Source organism: Xenopus tropicalis, chromosome 3, assembly GCF_000004195.4.
Source record: "Xenopus tropicalis strain Nigerian chromosome 3, UCB_Xtro_10.0, whole genome shotgun sequence".
Lineage (NCBI taxonomy): Eukaryota > Metazoa > Chordata > Amphibia > Anura > Pipidae > Xenopus > Xenopus tropicalis.
This window is the reverse complement of record NC_030679.2, coordinates 127210250-127225155: the sequence shown is the minus strand read 5'-3', so window position 1 is coordinate 127225155 and position 14906 is coordinate 127210250. Positions and strand designations below refer to the sequence as shown.

The window sequence follows — 14906 nt, the reverse complement described above, 5'->3', positions numbered from 1 at the left end:
GTTCATCTAGAAGTGAATGGGAGTTATCCCAGGCAAAATGTATGCATTCTTTTTAATTCAAGTTTTTCAAATTGAATTACTGAAAATGACAAGAAGAATATGAATTAGAGGTCTTTTCATGGTTTTATTTCTTTGTTATAAAGTTTTCTGTATTAAAGCACAGATTGTAATAATACAGGGTTTTTGTAACAAGAGAAGTCAAGAACATCCCAAAACCGGGTAGAAAAAATTAGGAGGGGGACCCAAATCACTTAATCCGCTTTCTGGGTTATCACTGTTTATAATAGACACATAGGGGCCCAATTAATAAACAATTTGAGATAATTTCGTATTTTTTCTAACTTATAGAACATTTCGGAATGTTTGCAAAAAGTTTGGTAAAATTCCAAGAGTTTTTCGTTAAATTTCCACAAAAAAATTGTACTTTGCGCAAGGTATAGGGATATTTTGGAATTCGTTAATGCTTTGGTTACACTTTCCTCTGGACTATCTTTTCGCCACGTTTGATCTGTCGAGTACCATTGAGTCCTATGGAAGGCTCCCAAAGCCAGACATGAAAGGCATCAAAGCCAGAAAGGTTTTCATGGCTTTTTTTTTTCGGAACGTAATTGCGATATTTTCGTACGATCAATAAAAGCATTTTCAGAACTTCAGAAATTATTGTGGTTATTCCGAATTTTTACATATTGTGTTTTAAGCCCAGAAAAATATTGGATCTTAGTGAATGTGCCCCATACAGTTTTCAGGTTTTACAATAATTCCCCCCGTTGAGGACCAGTTATCACGTGAGACCTGCTTGATAACATTTCCAAGAATCCCAGACATTACTAAAGAGTTCCATAGAATATTCCTTCCATGGTTTAATTTGGTCAAGTGTTTATATTTAAGTTTTTAATAAATGAGCAAACAGAGTTTGGTAAAATTTTGAGTTATTCAAATTGAAAAAAAATTCACAAATTGATAAATAAGCCTCCCCATGTTGCATAAGGGAGCATATTTATGGGGAGGTGAAACTACTCCTGTTTGTAAGCACTGTAATTATTGTGAGAATGATCTTGGGCAGTTACAAGTACAAACTATAGAAAGGGTTGTGTTGGGCCTGTGAAATGGGGACGTGAGAGCTACGTTATTAGCAATGTGGATTTCCAAATAACATGTGAGGCGCCCAATGGGGTGCAGTTCTTTTTTTTTTTTTTATTTGACTTGGTACGTGTAGTGGATAATGTGTGTTAATGAAAGATCCAATTGGTGGTTTGTTAGCAAATGGTGTAATTGTATGATAAATGAAGATGCTCATTGAAGTGGTGAATGAATTATTTATTTTTTTATCAAAAGATTTGTTCAAAAAATCAATCAATCCAACTTTTTCTCCTAACGAGTTTCATCGGTTAGGAGTTACCTGAAAGATTGTTGCCTGGATTTTAAAACATGTGTGCGGGTTGGGTTAATTGACTGTGATGTTGCTTTTTAGTTGTTTTGGAATTGGAAATGATTACCCGTGTACCTATTTACTGTGTTCAGGTGATATAAGTATCATTGGTGTTTGACAAAGTGTTAAGTCATGAAACATGTCAGGCCCTTGTCAGTACCTTTTTTTTTTTTTTTAATTTTATTGGATTTTAACAATTATCCAACTTAATCAATACCGTCATTTTAAAAAGTACAGTATCAAACGTGGAGTTATACACTTGTTCGGTAAATTATGAATCAGATAGATAAAAGAAAAATAGAACAAGAAAAAGACAAACCCGTAATTCAAACTATCTATCCGCTGTCAACTGTCCGCCGTCGATTGCTAATTTTAAATGATAAGATGGAAATTTTCTAAAGAGCGGAAAGGATTTCCAGGCAAGAGAGAAGAGCAACAGTATGCATAATCCCATATATAGCCATAAGGTTATGTCATTGTATTATGTTTGGGAACACTCACATATATTTTAAATATCTATAAGTATAACCTGACTAGTTACCTGGTTTGGCATACCACCTTATTTGAAATTACGTGATTGAGCAGACTTAGTTATGTTACGTTGTCCATGTAAGTAGACCAAGGATGCCAGACGGCCCAAAGTTTCCTCCTGGTGTGTCAGTACCTTTTTTAATTGAATTTTAACCACTTTGAAGTATAAAGTCTGGGTTTTGTTGCCATGGCCATAAGTTGTTCAAGCGTTATTGGTGGCTTTTCATAGGGAATGATACTTATAATTTGACTCCAGACCATAATAGCCCTTTTGGTGGCTGGAGCCATAGTGTTGGGGTATGAGGGCTGTGTGTCTATTTTAGCTTAAAGATGGAAGGAAGCGCCAGTTTCCAACCAGCATCTCCAGTATTGAGATTAGGATGTTAATGCACTGGTTATGCACAGCACTTGTTTTGTAGCATGAACTATATTTCTGGGCATTCTTTGCTATCTTAATAGGCATTTGCTAAAGCTCTGATTGCGTTTTCTCACTGAATTAAATCCAGCATGGTCCATGAATGTGGAGCCACAATATAAATTATATGGGCAGAATAGATCTGTAAGTGTGCATAAGATATGGAACCTTGTGGTAATATTTTAATTAAATTAATATCTGGCATATCATCTGCCGTTATTCCTGTATATATATATATATATATATAACCCTTATTTGGCTGTATATATAGACCAGCTAGATAGGCATTTAGAGCATGGGGTACATATATATAAATATAGGGGAAATGTTTTCCTGCAAAAGGAAGGTTGTAAAACTTTTTTCCTCAAGGAGCAGATGCATCCATCACCAGGGTAACATGCAGAAGTACCATTCTGGTGGATGAAAGGCATAAAAGATGCAATGTGGAAAGAAGACAAGACTCTGGTTTACAACACACAAGATGTGTGCTAAGTAATTAAAAGAATGGGCGCCAGAATGTTCTTTTACAGTAAAACAGAACTTAACTTGTTTAAATTTTGTTTGAATAAGTATCTGGTATCCTTAGGATGTATACCTTTGTGGTCATGGATCCCAAACAGCAGACAGTGGTTCAGGGATAGGAACTAACCTGATACCTGTGTCTTAACAGTGGTCCTATAAGGAAGAATACTTCCAGCTAATCTCTCCTAGTTAGAGCCAGAAACTGCTCTTTCTAACTAGACTAACTATCTCACTTTCCTAGAAAGTGCTAATCCTCATTCACAGGGTCCCTGTTCCCAGACTTTACTAGAGTCAGATGTGATCTCTAGGGTAGATGGCTTACTGAGGCCCAGTTGATCCCAGGCTCGGTGGAACTCCACCTGAGTCAACAAGAGAGGAGGATCCAACCCTTTGCCAAGCACTATATTAGAGTGCCCAGGGAGTGGGTCTACCTACAAACAAATAAGGCACAAAATACTAATTGCAAACTAGATATATGGGTCTTTGCCCACTAACAAGGAGAAACAGGAAATGCTAGGGTTTAAGCCATAGGGGCATATTAACCCTATGGGTCCCTACATATAGTATTCTATAGGATCTGACATATCAAAAAAAATGTTCATATCTAAATGAGTTATTTTCATAAATAGCTATCACAAACCAATTTTATCATAACAATGTACCAATAACATTATTATTATACTATTAGTAACTTACGTTGTGTGCCATTATTATAGGGGACTGCACTCATATAGTAGAAATACTTATACTTATATACACTAAGCCATGCTGGAACAGCTTGAGTGAACATTAAACAAATGTAACATATACAAAAATGTTTTAGATTTACAGGTATGGGACCTGTTATCTGGAATACTTGGGACCTGTATTTTTCCAGATAAGGGGTTTTTACATAATTTGGTTTTCCATACTTTAAGACTGCTAAAAATAATTTAAACATTAAATAAACCCAGTATTATTGTATTGCCTCCAATAAAGATTAATTAGATGGTATCAAGTACAAGGTTGTTATTACAGGATTAAAGGAAATCATTTAAAAAAATGGGAATTATTTGAAAAAAAGAGTCTGGAAGATGGCCTTCCAGTAATTCGTAGCATTCTGGAAAATGGGTCTCTTGATAACAGTATTATTGTATTGCATCCAATAAGGATTAATTACATAGTTACATAGGGTTGAAAAAAGACCAGTGTCCATCAAGTTCAATATTTAGGTGGAATCAATTGCATAAAAAAGAGTCTGGGAGATGGCCTTTATGGATAATTATGGATAATGGGTTTCTTGATAACAGATCCCATGCTGTTCCACTGGGTATCATAGGAGCACTGATAAACCATCCAGGTGATGAGTAGGTCACAGATCAGATTTATGTGTTATTCTTCACATTAGATCAAATTAAATGTGTCCAATGTTTTAAACATCTATCTTTATCTATCCTAATATCTATCTGCATAGATAAATAGTCATATAAAGATACATTGTCATATAGATGATAAATAAAGATAAATAGATCTATCTTTATCTATCTACTGTATATATATCTGTCGGTCTATCATCTGAAAATCTATCTATCCTTTATATCTACACTGTACATGGCCTGGGTAACACATGAGAATATACAAATCCCAGCATTTTAAAATAACTAGGTTCTTACTCTAAACAACAGAATCTAAAAGCCTAAAAACTCAAAATGAGTGAACTAACCCCTTATACCCCAAATTCTGCTAAAAATATTTAACCTTGGCCAAACCATACCCCCTACTCTAGCATGGTGTTGCACTAGCATTCAGACAGTTGTAAATATAAGATCAGGCAATTTACTTAGAAAGAAAACAGCATCTATATTTATTTTGCAGTAATATTTTTTATTAGTACAATATAATGTAAAATGTGCTTAAAAACTTAAAAAAAAAGCTTCAGGTTGCATGGTATCAAACCTGAGTGTAACTAAGGGGCCCGTGGGCCCTCCCACCACCCACCCCGCAGGCCCCTTAGTTACACTACTGTTTCAGCATTTTCCTTGAGGAAAAACGTGTGGGTCCTGTAGTAATCTGGAATAAGGGACTACTTTTTCTCTTTTATGCTCTGCCCACAATGCTCACATTTTCATTTCTTGTCATTGTTTTTGTCTTTCTTTGCTTTCTTTCTACCTTTGAAGATAGACTTCAACCACTTTTTCTTTTTCTTGATACCATCTCTGGTATCAGTTTTGCTGATTTTCTTTTCCTCAGCATTTCCATATTCCTCACATGGAATCTGTTCTTCCTCTTTCTCACATTTCTCATTAGGGAGCTGTTTATCCTCTATCTCCAATTCATCTTTAAGTTTTTCTCCTTCTACAGGGACTTGTGATGTATTCTCTTCCCCAGAATCCTTTATATTTGCCTCTACCTTCTCTGGTTCCTTCGTTGGAACAGAGTTAGTTATCTCTTCCTCTTCAATGACATTTGGGATCTCTTTCCCAGCATCCACTTTAGTTGACACTGAACTTTCAGCTCTGTTATGGCCTCCTGTAACATACATAGTAATTATCAATTAAAAAATGATAATCAACATTATCATTTTTGTGGTTTTAGAGGTTTTTAAAACCATTAAAAAACTCATATTCTCTAAAACCACAAAATGATATATTAAAACACCCTTTTAAAAAAGAAAAGAAAGAAAAACAGACATGGAAAAAGCGCCAAAAACATACATTTTTAATTTTGTAATTAGATGATATAGATTACCTTCAATTATATACACGGTTTGTTCAGGCCCAGTGGATGTCTCTGTGGATAAGGAAAAAGGCAGTGTTACCATTGTGCCTCTTATAATGAAAATCATACATTCTAAAGAAAATGTCAAATGTGTGTGGCTTCACTATTTAGGAGTAAGTACAGAAATATATGATAGATGAGAGAAGTGATTACCATCAATGACGATAATTGACCATTTCATCCCATTCGAAGATCCTGCAGGAAAAAAAAGTAGAATTTGACTCTTTCTCCTTCTTTAATATATTAATTTGATTAAAAATATTGTGACAAAAATCAAAGACAAATCATACCTATACCTCTAACCTATCCCTATATATCTCTCTTTATCAATAACAAATAAATCAAAGACAGTAATATTACATGTTTTTCTTTCAAATGAAACTATGTAAACTGCTATTACTGACCATGTTTAATAAAAAAAGAAGTTATAAAAAAAAAATATATATATTGTGACAAAAATCTCTGTAAAACCCAATAGGTTTATCTTACCTGCTGATGTGTTCCTCTCCTGCTTTTCTATATCTTCCACAATTCTATCCTTCAGCTTTTTTAGCTGCTTACTGTTAATTAGAAAAAAAAACAGAAAGGAAAATTAAAATAAAACTGATATATTAATCCACCCTCACAATCTAAACCATGCCTTCCTCTCATATAAGTTATATAAGACATAAAATAAAAGGAATTCTTCAGGTGGGAAAGACAAATGGAGGGGATAAACCTAACTGAAGGTCCCACGGGACATTGGGATGAGACGGGATTGAAACAAAAATGAAAATCTATAGGTCGAACCCGGATCCCGGAGAGGAGTGAATAGAGGCACCCCACCCGGTTTAGTTTGGTTTCAGCTTAACCAATCATAACACATTCTCTTTTTGTACCCATTTTTTTATTTTCATTTACTGCCTTCCGGCAAGTCAGGACTCTGAGTTGCACACCTTCCTCCCCAACCTCCCCGTCCCACCCCTTTTTCCTCTCCTAAAGAATGATTTGTAAGAATTATACTTCACTAACAACTGTATAATTTATTGATGTAATCATACATAACTTTACCTATCAATGAATGTGTTATGGAACTTGTTACTCTCAATAAAAAAGTTAAAATTAAAAAACTGATATATTAAACAGTAACCCATTTTTGTCCCAGGACTCACCCAATCTTATAAAGCAGGACGATAATGACAGCCGCAGCCACCATTCCAAGAACTGCTTGTTCCATTGGTGGTGTTGTATAAGAATCTGCTGCATAAGGAAAAAAAACATTAGTAGCGCCTCAATATTCAGATAGACATTAACTGCACAATATTAATGCTATAATTATATAGGGGTAGAAAGCAGACTTACCAGTTGCATTGAATTTCTCACAATCTTTAATCATTTTATGTTGAGATTCTGAATGAAAAAAAGTTGAAATAAAGTCAAACTTCTGCAGTGAAGCCAAATTTATATTAAGATCCTTTGCTAACGGCTGATATTTACTTGATTTCTCTTTCTTTTATTAATATAAATGGCAGAAAGACTCAATGCATTTCTAATTGCATCATGTTGCCTAATTTATACAGGTAAGAGATCCCTTATCCGGAAACCCATTATCCAGACAGTTCCAAATTACAGAAAGGCCATCTCCCATAGACTCCATTTTAATCAAATAATTCAGATTTATAAAAATAGTTTACTTTTTCTCTGTAATAATAAAACAGTACCTTGTACTTGATCTCAACTAAGGTATAATTACCCCTTATTGGGGGCAGAACAGCCCTAGTGGGTTTATTTAATGGTTAAATGATTCCCTTTTCTCTGTAATAATAAAACAGTACCTGTACTTGATCCCAACTAAGATATAATTACCCCTTATTGGGGGCAGAACAGCCCTATTGGGTGTATTTAATGGTTAAATGATTCCCTTTTCTCTGTAATAATAAAACAGTACCTGTACTTGATCCCAACTAAGATATAATTACCCCTTATTGGGGGCAGAACAGCCCTATTGGGTTTATTTAATGGTTAAATGATTCCCTTTTCTCTGTAATAATAAAACAGTACCTGTACTTGATCCCAACTAAGATATAATTACCCCTTATTGGGGGCAGAACAGCCCTATTGGGTTTATTTAATGGTTAAATGATTCCCTTTTCTCTGTAATAATAAAACAGTACATGTACTTGATCCCAACTAAGATATAATTACCCCTTATTGGGGGCAGAACAGCCCTATTGGGTTTATTTAATGGTTAAATGATTCCCTTTTCTCTGTAATAATAAAACAGTACCTGTACTTGATCCCAACTAAGATATAATTACTTCTTATTGAAGCCAAAACAACCCTATTGGGTTTGGTAGGTAAAATTCTTACCATTCAGATAATTTGTAGGAATTCCATTATTATTGTGAATATAAGAAAAAAGTAAAATAAAAATATATAGAATAAAAAAAGCCATGTTTACACTCTGGTTGTCAGTGAAAACAGAAATGTATTTGTGATGTTCGTGTGGCTGCACTGGGGGGGCAGCGAAACATCTGGGCATTGTGACATCATCAACACTGGGAGGAGATAAACTGCCTCTTATCAGTTAAATCAATTGAACATCGTGACATCATCAACAGTGTAAGCGGATTTAAAAGTGGGGGAGCAAAACAGACTCTTTTACTGGACAACTGAACATCTTTATTAATAATAACAATGTCACAGTGTAAAATGAATATGAAGCTGTTGATAACAATAAGTGACAGGCCTTTCCAGGAGATTATTCTTCACTTTAAAGCCCGGTCACATCTGCCCCAATCATTATTCGTTTTCTAAAGGCTCAAACTAATTATAGAAAAATGTTGGGTTGAAAAACCCAAATACGGTTCTTCCACTTTGGCTCATTCTTCCGCTTCTTCTTAGAGCCCCCCATTTTCTAAACGCTACTCCTCCTACAGTTTTAGGGGTACAACACCCAAACCCCCCACACTTCTTCGCCCTATAGCAGAGCTTTTCTAAGCGATCCCGTCTTTTTGTGGCGCCGCTCTGAACCCCCCAATTTTCCCACTGACTTTGAATGGGAAGATTTTCAAACTGCTGCCACTCTTACAGCTTTGAAGCTGCACCCCCAAAACTTGAATAACATAATCATGAGGTCACCCCAAATGAAACAGCAACAACAAGGGGCCAACAACAGCCAATCAAATTTCACCCATTGACTTTTAATGGGAATCTTATAGCTTTGTGGCTACACTCCCCAAACTTGAATCACATAGTCATGGGGTCAGCCTGAATGAAACTATGATGGTTGTTGGATGCCCAAAAGTGGGCAGAGCTGTGAACAGCCAATCAGATTTTACCTATTGACAAAAATCCAACCTGCTGCCATTCTCACAGTATTAACCCCAGGGTCCCCAAACCTTTCATAGTTGTCACTAGAGGACTGTAGTTTTAGTTTGGAAAGTGGGTGGAGCCACCAATAGCCAATCAGATTTCATGTATTGAATTTTATTGGTTTGATGCCAGGGTTCCCAAACTTTGCACAGTCAGTCACTGGGTGACTATGCATTCAATGGGCAGAGCCACCAACTAATCAGATTTTACCTTGATTTTCAATGGGAAAATTCAACCTGCTGCCATTCTGACAGTATTAACACCGGGGCCTCCAAACTTTTCACAGTTGGTCACTAGGGGAATGCAGTTTTAGTTTTGAAAAAGTGGGTGGGGCCACCAACAGGCAATCATGTTTCACCTATTGAATTTTATTGGTTTGATGCCAGGGTTCCCAAACTTTGCACAGTCAGTCCCTGGGTGACTTCGTACTCAAGGTTAGAAAAGATGGACGGGGCCACCAAAAGCCAATCACATTTCTTTCATTGTTTTCAGTGAGGAAATTTTAACTGCTGCCATTCTCACATGTTTAATTTCAGGGTCCCCAAATTTGCACAGTTTGTCACTGAATGACTACGTTCCAAGTTTATAGGTGAAGTCTGATTGGCTGTTGGTGGCTCCATACACTTTTTAAAACCTAAAAATGAGAATGGCAGCAGGTTTAATTTCCCCATTGAAAATCAATCATTAAAATCTGATTGGCTGTTGGTGGCTCCACCCACTTTTCCTAACTCTGAACCGCAGTTGTCTGATGACTAGCTCTGCAAAGTTTGGGGACCTTAGTATTAATATTTAAAGAATGGCAGCAGTTTAAATTTAAATGTATGAAGTCTATAGGTTAAATCTGATTGGCTTTTGTTGGCCCTGTCCACTTTTCTAAACTTGGAACGTAGTCATTCAGTGACAAACTGTGCAAATTTGGGGACCCTGAAATTAAACATGTGAGAATGGCAGCAGTTAAAATTTCCTCACTGAAAACAATGAAAGAAATGTGATTGGCTTTTGGTGGCCCCGTCCATCTTTTCTAACCTTGAGTACGAAGTCACCCAGTGACTGACTGTGCAAAGTTTGGGAACCCTGGCATCAAACCAATAAAATTCAATAGGTGAAACATGATTGCCTGTTGGTGGCCCCGCCCACTTTTTCAAAACTAAAACTGCAGCCCCCTAATGACCAACTGTGAAAAGTTTGGAGACCCCGGTGTTAATACTGTCAGAATGGCAGCAGGTTGGATTTTCCCATTGAAAATCAAGGTAAAATCTGATTAGTTGGTGGCTCATTGAATGCGTAGTCACCCAGTGACTGACTGTGCAAAGTTTGGGAACCCTGGCATCAAACCAATAAAATTCAATACATGAAATCTGATTGGCTATTGGTGGCTCCACCCACTTTCCAAAACTAAAACTACAGTCCTCTAGTGACCAACTATGAAAGGTTTGGGGACCATGGGGTTAATACTGTGAGAATGGCAGCAGGTTGGATTTTTGCCATTAGGTAAAATCTGATTGGCTGTTCACAGCTCTGCCCACTTTTGGGCATCCAACAACCATCATAGTTTCATTCAGGCTGACCCCATGACTATGTGATTCAAGTTTGGGGAGTGTAGCCACAAAGCTATAAGATTCCCATTAAAAGTCAATAGGTGAAATTTGATTGGCTGTTGTTGGCCCCTTGTTGTTGCTGTTTCATTTGGGGTGACCTCATGATTATGTTATTCAAGTTTTGGGGGTGCAGCTTCAAAGCTGTAAAAGTGGCAGCAGTTTGAAAATCTTCCCATTCAAAGTCAGTGGGAAAATTGGGGGGTTCAGAGCGGCGCCACAAAAAGACGGGGGACGGGATCGCTTAGAAAAGCTCAAGCAGCCTGCTCTGCTATAGGGCGAAGAAGTGTGGGGAGTTTGGGTGTTGTACCCCTAAAACTGTAGGAGGAGTAGCGTTTAGAAAATGGGGGGCTCTAAGAAGAAGCGGAAGAATGAGCCAAAGTGGAAGAACCGTATTTGGGTTTTTCAACCCAACATTATTCTATAATTAGTTTGAGCCTTTAGAAAACGAATAATGATTGGGGCAGATGTGACTGGGCTTTAAAGTGAAGAATAATCTCCTGGAAAGGCCTGTCACTTATTGTTATCAACAGCTTCATATTCCTTTTACACTGTGACATTGTTATTATTAATAAAGATGTTCAGTTGTCCAGTAAAAAAGCCTGTTTTGCTCCCCCCACTTTTAAATCCGCTTACACTGTTGATGATGTCACGATGTTCAATTGATTTAACTGATAAGAGGCAGTTTGTCTCCTCCCAGTGTTGATGATGTCACAATGCCCAGATGTTTCGCTGCCCCCCCAGTGCAGCCACACGAACATCACAAATACATTTCTGTTTTCACTGACAACCAGAGTGTAAACATGGCTTTTTTTATTCTATATATTTTTATTTTACTTTTTTCTTATATTCACAATAATAATGGAATTCCTACAAATTATCTGAATGGTAAGAATTTTACCTACTCAGTTTAGGTGCAATATTGTTTGGTCAGATGGGATCTAGATTTAAATACAAAGAACATACAGGTATAGGACCCGTTATCCAGAATTCTCGGGACCTGGGGGTTTCCCGGATAAGAGGACTTTCTGTAATTCGAATCTCCTACCTTAAGTCTGCCAATAAAAAAAATATTTAAACAGTAATTAAACCCAATAGGGTTGTTTTGGCTTCAATAAGAAGTAATTATATCTTAGTTGGGATCAAGTACAGGTACTGTTTTATTATTACAGAGAAAAGGGAATCATTTAACCATTAAATAAACCCAATAGGGCTGTTCTGCCCCCAATAAGGGGTAATTATATCTTAGTTGGGATCAAGTACAGGTACTGTTTTATTATTACAGAGAAAAGGGAATCATTTAACCATTAAATAAACCCAATAGGGCTGTTCTGCCCCCAATAAGAAGTAATTATATCTTAGTTGGGATTAAGTACAGGTACTGTTTTATTATTACAGAGAAAAGGGAATCATTTAACCATTAAATAAAACCCAATAGGGCTGTTCTGCCCCCAATAAGGGAATCATTTAACCATTAAATAAACCCAATAGGGCTTTTCTGCCCCCAATAAGGGGTAATTATACCTTAGTTGGGATCAAGTACAAGGTACTTTTTTATTATTACAGAGAAAAATTAAACTATTTTTTAAAAATCTGAATTATTTGATTAAAATGGAGTCTATGGGAGATGGCCTTTCTGTAATTTGGAACTTTCTGGATAATGGGTTTCCAGATAAGGGATCTCTGTATAAATTAGGCAACATAATGCAATTTGAAATGCATTGAGTTTTTCTTCCATTAATATTAATAAAAGAAAGAAATCAAGGAAATATCAGCCGTTAGCAAAGGATCTTAATGTAAATTTGGCTTCACTGCAGAAGTTTGACTTTATTTCAACTTTTTTTCATTCAGAATCTCAACATAAAATGATTAAAGATTGTGAGAAATTCAATGCAACTGGTAAGTCTGCTTTCTACCCCTATATAATTATCGCATTAATATTGTGCAGTTAATGTCTATCTGAATATTGAGGCGCTACTAATGTTTTTTTTCCTTATGCAGCAGATTCTTATACAACACCACCAATGGAACAAGCAGTTCTTGGAATGGTGGCTGCGGCTGTCATTATCGTCCTGCTTTATAAGATTGGGTGAGTCCTGGGACAAAAATGGGTTACTGTTTAATATATCAGTTTTTTAATTTTAACTTTTTTATTGAGAGTAACAAGTTCCATAACACATTCATTGATAGGTAAAGTTATGTATGATTACATCAATAAATTATACAGTTGTTAGTGAAGTATAATTCTTACAAATCATTCTTTAGGAGAGGAAAAAGGGGTGGGACGGGGAGGTTGGGGAGGAAGGTGTGCAACTCAGAGTCCTGACTTGCCGGAAGGCAGTAAATGAAAATAAAAAAATGGGTACAAAAAGAGAATGTGTTATGATTGGTTAAGCTGAAACCAAACTAAACCGGGTGGGGTGCCTCTATTCACTCCTCTCCGGGATCCGGGTTCGACCTATAGATTTTTATTTTTGTTTCAGTCCCGTCTCATGCCAATGTCCCGTGGGACCGTCAGTTAGGTTTATCCCCTCCATTTGTCTTTCCCACCTCAAGAATTCCTTTTATTTTATGTCTTATATCTTATATAACTTATATGAGAGGAAGGCATGGTTTAGATTGTGAGGGTGGATTAATATATCAGTTTTATTTTAATTTTCCTTTCTGTTTTTTTTCTAATTAACAGTAAGCAGCTAAAAAAGCTGAAGGATAGAATTGTGGAAGATATAGAAAAGCAGGAGAGGAACACATCAGCAGGTAAGATAAACCTATTGGGTTTTACAGAGATTTTTGTCACAATATTTTTTTATTAAACATGGTCAGTAATAGCAGTTTACATAGTTTCATTTGAAAGAAAAACATGTAATATTACTGTCTTTGATTCATTTGTTATTGATAAGGAGGGATATATAGGGATAGGTTAGAGGTATAGGTATGGTTTGTCCGATTTTTGTCACAATATTTTTAATCAAATTAATATATTAAAGAAGGAGAAAGAGTCAAATTCTACTTTTTTTTCCTGCAGGATCTTCGAATGGGATGAAATGGTCAATTATCGTCATTGATGGTAATCACTTCTCTCATCTATCATATATTTCTGTACTTACTCCTAAATAGTGAAGCCACACACATTTGACATTTTCTTTAGAATGTATGATTTTCATTATAAGAGGCACAATGGTAACACTGCCTTTTTCCTTATCCACAGAGACATCCACTGGGCCTGAAAAAACCGTGTATATAATTGAAGGTAATCTATATCATCTAATTTAAAAATTTATGGTTTTGGCGCTTTTTCCATGTCTGTTTTTCTTTCTTTTCTTTTTTAAAAGGGTGTTTTAATAAATCAATTTGTGGTTTTAGAGAATATGAGATTTTTAATGGTTTTAAAAACCTCTAAAACCACAAAAATGATAACGTTGATAGATGGGCCTCTATGAATAAGGGTTTAATTACTATGTATGTTACAGGAGGCCATAACAGAGCTGAAAGTTCAGTGTCAACTAAAGTGGATGCTGGGAAAGAGATCCCAAATGTCATTGAAGAGGAAGAGATAACTAACTCTGTTCCAACGAAGGAACCAGAGAAGGTAGAGGCAAATATAAAGGATTCTGGGGAAGAGAATACATCACAAGTCCCTGTAGAAGGAGAAAAACTTAAAGATGAATTGGAGATAGAGGATAAACAGCTCCCTAATGAGAAATGTGAGAAAGAGGAAGAACAGATTCCATGTGAGGAATATGGAAATGCTGAGGAAAAGAAAATCAGCAAAACTGATACCAGAGATGGTATCAAGAAAAAGAAAGAGTGGTTGAAGTCTATCTTCAAAGGTAGAAAGAAAGCAAAGAAAGACAAAAACAATGACAAGAAATGAAAATGTGAGCATTGTGGGCAGAGCATAAAAGAGAAAAAGTAGTCCCTTATTCCAGATTACTACAGGACCCACACGTTTTTCCTCAAGGAAAATGCTGAAACAGTAGTGTAACTAAGGGGCCTGCGGGGTGGGTGGTGGGAGGGCCCACGGGCCCCATAGTTACACTCAGGTTTGATACAATGCAACCTGAAGCTTTTTTTTTAAGTTTTTAAGCACATTTTATATTATATTGTACTAATAAAAAAATATTACTGCAAAATAAATATAGATGCTGTTTTCTTTCTAAGTAAATTGCCTGATCTTATATTTACAATTGTCTGAATGCTAGTGCAACACCATGCTAGAGTAGGGGGTATGGTTTGGGCAAGGTTAAATATTTTTAGCAGAATTTGGGGTATAAGGGGTTAGTTCACTCATTTAGAGTTTTTA

At 36.2% G+C, this 14906-nt stretch overlaps 1 protein-coding gene across 1 annotated transcript; it reads left to right on the top strand.

The window, feature by feature from the left end:
• Positions 1-11363: 11363 nt before the first annotated feature.
• LOC116409493 (ABC transporter F family member 4-like) lies at positions 11364-14602 on the top strand. The gene is made up of 7 exons (XM_031898144.1): positions 11364-11491; positions 12455-12502; positions 12605-12692; positions 13290-13360; positions 13629-13670; positions 13812-13853; positions 14074-14602. The coding sequence occupies exons 1-7, from the start codon at positions 11407-11409 to the stop codon at positions 14475-14477; spliced, it is 780 nt and encodes a 259-aa protein (XP_031754004.1). The 5' UTR covers positions 11364-11406; the 3' UTR covers positions 14478-14602.
• Positions 14603-14906: the final 304 nt, after the last annotated feature.